The sequence below is a fragment of the Rutidosis leptorrhynchoides genome, chromosome 7 (genome assembly GCF_046630445.1).
Source record: "Rutidosis leptorrhynchoides isolate AG116_Rl617_1_P2 chromosome 7, CSIRO_AGI_Rlap_v1, whole genome shotgun sequence".
Taxonomy (NCBI): domain Eukaryota; kingdom Viridiplantae; phylum Streptophyta; class Magnoliopsida; order Asterales; family Asteraceae; genus Rutidosis; species Rutidosis leptorrhynchoides.
Window position 1 is genome coordinate 105,687,550 of NC_092339.1, and position 5,874 is coordinate 105,693,423.

General features: G+C 30.9%; 1 protein-coding gene across 1 annotated transcript; it reads right to left on the reverse strand.

Annotated features, from left to right (window-relative positions):
* LOC139859493 (uncharacterized) lies at positions 1 to 4,610 on the reverse strand. Its single transcript, XM_071848276.1, has 4 exons — positions 3,728 to 4,610; positions 3,308 to 3,542; positions 87 to 276; positions 1 to 30 (listed from the first exon to the last, which is right to left on the reverse strand). Exons 1-4 carry the CDS (start codon positions 4,608 to 4,610, stop codon positions 1 to 3), a joined length of 1,338 nt encoding a protein of 445 aa, XP_071704377.1.
* Between the last annotated feature and the right edge of the window lie 1,264 nt (positions 4,611 to 5,874).

Here is a 5,874-nt window from a genome sequence, read left to right on the forward strand (position 1 = left end):
TTAGTTTTTAACAAATAAACCCAAACAGCTCTGGAAAAATCATCAACAATAGTCAAGAAAAACTTAAATCCAGAATAACTATTTACCCTGTAAGGCCCCCATACATCTAGGTGAACTAATTCACCAATTTTTGAAGATGTATGATCACTCAAGGGAAATGGATCCCTTGATTGTTTAGCCTTATGACAAACATCACAAACATCACTGTCAGAATTAGGGTTAATCCCAATACTATTCTTAAGGAGTTTAAGAACTTGAGTAGCAGGATGTCCTAATCTGCAGTGCCACAGAGAAGTAGAAGCATAACACATATCCTTCTTATTAAAATCAATACCTTTATCACAATCAAAAATATACAAGTGTCATAACCCGACCTTAACCATAAGGACGAATACAATAACATATGAATTCATCGCGAGGTATTGACCTCTATATGCGACATTTTTCAAAAACGGCATTCGTTTTTACAATACAAACCATAGCTTTTATTACAAATACAAGGTTTAAACAACTTAATAATGATTATCGTTTAGCGATAATCTTAGACTTACAAACTTTACATGTGATAATAACAATACGACTTCCAACATATTTTACATTACAAATCCTCCGATATGCAGTTTTATTTTTGACACAAATATGCATACTCAAGATCTTGCTTAAATTCAACATGTTGCAGCGGAAGCTTTTAGTTATCACCTGAGAATAAACATGCTTAAAACGTCAACATAAAGTTGGTGAGATATAGGTTTAATGCCGGCAGCGTTATAAATATAGACCACAAGATTTCAAATATAAACGTTTTAATAAAAATATTCTAAGTTGTTGAGCACTTGATAACCATACTTAACATTTAATCAACGTCGCATATTCCCTTTATTATGAAATCTTACTACACCGTACCAAGTGTAGTTACCGAAACGAAGTACTGTGCAACCGTTGAATACTGGTCGTCCAGTTCGGTTGGGGTTGTCAGGCCCGATAGATCTATCAACAGGATTCGCGTTTACAATACCTCATGTAAATAATAGTTACCAAGTTACAGGGAAGTATGCCAGTGGTACAACTCAACGTAGAATATATATTTTTAATCACTTGTGTCCATAACGTAAATCATAAAATGCATGTATTCTCATCCCGAAATATTTAGAGTTTAAAAGTGGGACTATATACTCACTTTTGCCTTGAAGGTATTTATCACGACTTGGTCTCCGATAGATATCACGAACCTAACCATATATATAATATATCAACATATTTTCTTTTTAAGTAATCGTTACATATATATATATATATATATATATATATATATATATATATATATATATATATATATATATATATATATATATATATATATATATATATACTTTTAATACTTTTAATATTTTCTTAGTCCGTAGTTAGCAGTCCGATGTTAGTGGTCCACAATTAGTTGCTTAAATAAAATAAATAAAGACCCCATCGTATTCGTATTGATCAGAATTAATCTCGACCCATGGTACCATGTTGTCAAGTGACGTGTTGCGTACATAAAGTACCGTGTTGTCAAATGACGTGTTGCGTACAATCATGAGGTCTTATGATTAATCTTCTCGTGTTGTTTACGGGTGGTCCTGAAATATATAAAATCAAATCATAAGTAAATATATATGAAATATCATATTAATTAGAAATATATGATTAATTTAATTTTTCTCCAAATATTTTCGTAGCTAAACTAGCTTCGGATACCCGATCTTGTTTTAGTCGTAGTTTCTTCATTACAACTCCGTTTTTGTTGGTTCAACTTGCCACTTCCTTGGATCGAGTCAAATTTTAAGAATATGAACTGAAAATACCTTAGGTTGTATTCGAAATCACAGGTTATAGGTCAAACTTTGGTGAAACTTATGAAAGTGATCATTTTCCATCATAAAAACAACATTTAATGATCATTTTTCTAAAAATGCTTACACTTTGAGTTAAACCATGAAATTTTTATGTGTTAACATATTCATAAGAAATATCATTTTTTCAGAACATGAACTTCCAATTCAAAGCTTAAGATGGTTTTTAATTATCCAACCCAAAACAGCCCCCGGTTGCACTCCGACGACGTAGATTCAGTTTTTAAGATGTTCTTTGTAAAACCAAGTTATATCTTGTTAAGTTAGCATATCATTATGATATATTACAGGTCTTGAAGTGTTTTAAAAGTTAAGTTAGAAGGATCTATTTAGTTTGCAAACAAGTTTGAAATCATTCAAACTATGTTCTTGTTGTTAAAATTTTACAACACAAAATAAGATAGCTATATAAATATGAATCGAATAAGGTTATGAACAAGGTTACTACCTCAAGTTACTTGGACAAAGTTACTGTAAAAGATGAGAAAAATCCTAGAACCAAAAGAGTGGTGGAGTTGGATCAAAAGGTTGGAAGTAAACTTGTATTTTTGGAAGGATTATTGAAGTTTTCTTGTAAGGAATTTATTATGATGATTAAGGCTTGTTTTTGAAGCTAGATCTTCATGGTTATTTGCTGAGATTGTGAAGAACACTTAAGGTTCCTAAGAGTGTGTTTTTGGTTAGAGAAAATGTGTAGTAAAAATGAAATTGGAATGGAGTATAAATGGTGGTGAAAAGATGTATAAATTTGTAATATTGTGCAAAAGTCTTGTAATATGCCAAATTGATTAATCATGCATGCTAAGATCCAAAATTGGCTGACTCATGGCTGCTAATAAAGTGATTGTGATGTGTATATACTAATAGTAAATACGTATAGGAGCTGGGTATGATACGAGTACATATACTTTAGGTATACGTGTAGAAATTTTGAGGAAACGGAACGAGAATTCAAATATAGCTATCTTTTGTAAATATACTTATATTGTTTTATGTATATAAGCCATTTAAAAGTGATTAAATACATATTTATACGATACTTGTATACTTGTATAAGTATTATAGGTTAAAGGTATATATGTCAAATAACGTTACGTATAGTTATCATTTTGAAAACTTAAGTTAGTAGTCTCAAAGTATACTTATAACTTATTGTTATTAGTACACAATGAGATGTTAAACCATTCTTAGATCATGTTAAATATATATAAATACATATATATACACAAACGTATAATTATCGTTTGTTATATAGTTCGTGATATCATCGGTCAAATTGGACTGTCAAACGTTGTGTAAAACTCTTTTTAAAAACATAAATCTCAACAATTTAGATTGCTTATCATGTTGGTAAGATTTAATTTATGTAAATATTAATCTCATAGGTATAAAATGATCGGAAAAATCCGGGTCATTACAACAAGCCCCCTACTTCATTACCAACCCCTACAACCTTCCTTAGATCCAAATCCTGAATAAAACAGTTATTACTAGTGAAACCAATGAACATAGGATAATCTTTTGAAAGCTTATTAACAGACAACAAGTTAACATAGTATCCAGGAATCACAAGAACATCTTTTAGCACACAATTATTAGTTAAGTGAAGGTTACCAATTTTTGTAATCTTAGCAAGAGTACCATTTGGATGACCTACAGTCATATTTAATTTTGACCTATCAAAAACTTGACTAAACCTTCACTTGAACCTGTCATATGTCTAGTTGCTCCAGAATTAATAATCCATTTGTTATTAAATTCATTGTTACTAGAACCATTTTTTTTAAAAAATATATCAAACTTTGAGTTAAACACAATATTAAAATTTAAAAAAGTACATGCCATATTGGCATGTACATTTCCTTGTGTAGATTGATCATGCAATAAACTCATAAGCTGTGAAATTTGCTCAGAAGAGAAAGGATGAGAACTGTTATCACTAGTATTCATAGCAGGCACAGAATTATTACTAACAGTAGACTTAGTATCATTCCTTTTAACCCAACCAGGAGGATAACCAACAATTTCATAACATCTTTCAATAGTATGACCTAATCTTTTACATTTAGTACACTTAAGATTAGGATTAGGTGCATAACCAATTCTCCTTTTGTTATCAAAAGTCTTGGATACTAAGAAAGCAGAATTTTGATTTTTAACAGAACCAGAACTACTAGTTTGAGAAGAGGTTCTATGAGACTCTTCCCTTGAAACAATAGCAAAAGCAGTTTTAACACTAGGAAGAGGATCAATTAACAAAATATTACTTCTCACAGAAGAATAAGACTCATCTAAACCCATTAAGAACTGCATTAGCTTAATTAAATCATTATGAGTCTTAAATTCTTTATTAGCTTCACAAACACATGTAGGTAGTTTAACAAGAGCATCAAACTGTTTCCATAAAGCATTTAACTTATGATAATAATTAGATACAGTAGAGTTACCCTGTGTTAATGAATTAAGTTTTTGATGCAGATTAAAAGTAACAGAACCATCTATCTTATCATAAGTTTCTTTAAGTTCTTCCCATACAGTTTGAGCAGATTGAGCAAAAACTTGACCACAATACAATTCATCAGATATAGAATTTAAAATCCATGAAAGAACCACAGAATTGCATCTATCCCATTGTAACATAAGCACATTATCTGTTTTACTTTTCTTACAAGAACCATCAACAAAACCAAACTTATTTTTGGTATGTAGGGCTAGAGTCATAGCCCTACTCCAAACATTATAGTTCTATGTCCCCTTAAGCTTTAAGGAGACAAGAGCAGTAGTACTAGTATCACTAGCATGCAGATAAAGAGGATCACCAAAATCAAGATCACTCACTTGAGTGATCTTGTGTGTATAACCAGAACCAGAATCCTTTGTCATATTAACAAATAATCAAGAAACACAGAAAGCAGAGAGCAAATAAGCACACAACAAATAATAAGCAAAAACTCACAACCACAGCAACAATTGCTGGCCAGACACTTGTAAGGAAAAAAACAACTTACAAATCTCCAGTAGCAATTGGTTACTAACCAAGCACCCTGTAAGGATAAGAACACACAAAATATATAATATAAACAGGTCAGAATCAACCAAGTGTTTGATCAGGTATTCATACGTTTCAAGAACGTAGATTAAGAGTTGGGCACTGGGATTCAGTCAAAATAGGGTAAAAATAAAAAACTAGAAGATAAGAACAAGAAAACTCCCCTATCAAGAATAAATCCTGAAAAGAAGAAGAATAACAGTAGCGGAAGACAAGAATCAACTTAGATCGCCCAAAAAGAAGAAAACCCTAATTTGACAAATTAGGGTTTGAAGAAAAATCACCGGAAAAATCAACAATAGTTGAGAAGATACACCGGATAGAAAGAATAATCAGAACAGCAGTAATAGAACATCAATTTAACCAACAGAACCTCAAATAACGAAACCCTAGAATCAGATCTGCAACCCAAATCTAAATCTTCAACCCACAACGTCTCAGATTTGAACGTAGATGCTCTGATACCATGTACGAAACTATGAACACACAAAGAAATCACACCAAACCTTGAAAATCATATGATTAAAACCAAAATTACAGAAGAAGAATCAATAACAAAATACAGAAAAGAACAGCTCTAAAATCTAGCAGATTAGAAACAATCTCTCAAAAGAACACTAAGTATCAAGATGATACTTCTCAAATCAGCCGATATTATGAACTAGGGTTTGGAGATTAAACGAGAGAAAACAGATGATGAACAAAAGAGCTGTGTGTGAATGAATGAAAAGGATCCAGAAAAGATGAATATATATATATATATATATATATATATATATATATATATATATATATATATATATATATATATATATATATATATATCCACATATTGCACTTTGGTCCTTGCAGCATATAGACTTCACAAAATGATCCCTCAAGTCTTCAATATCACCATTCAGCAACATAACTCTTTAAATCATTAAAAGAATAAAA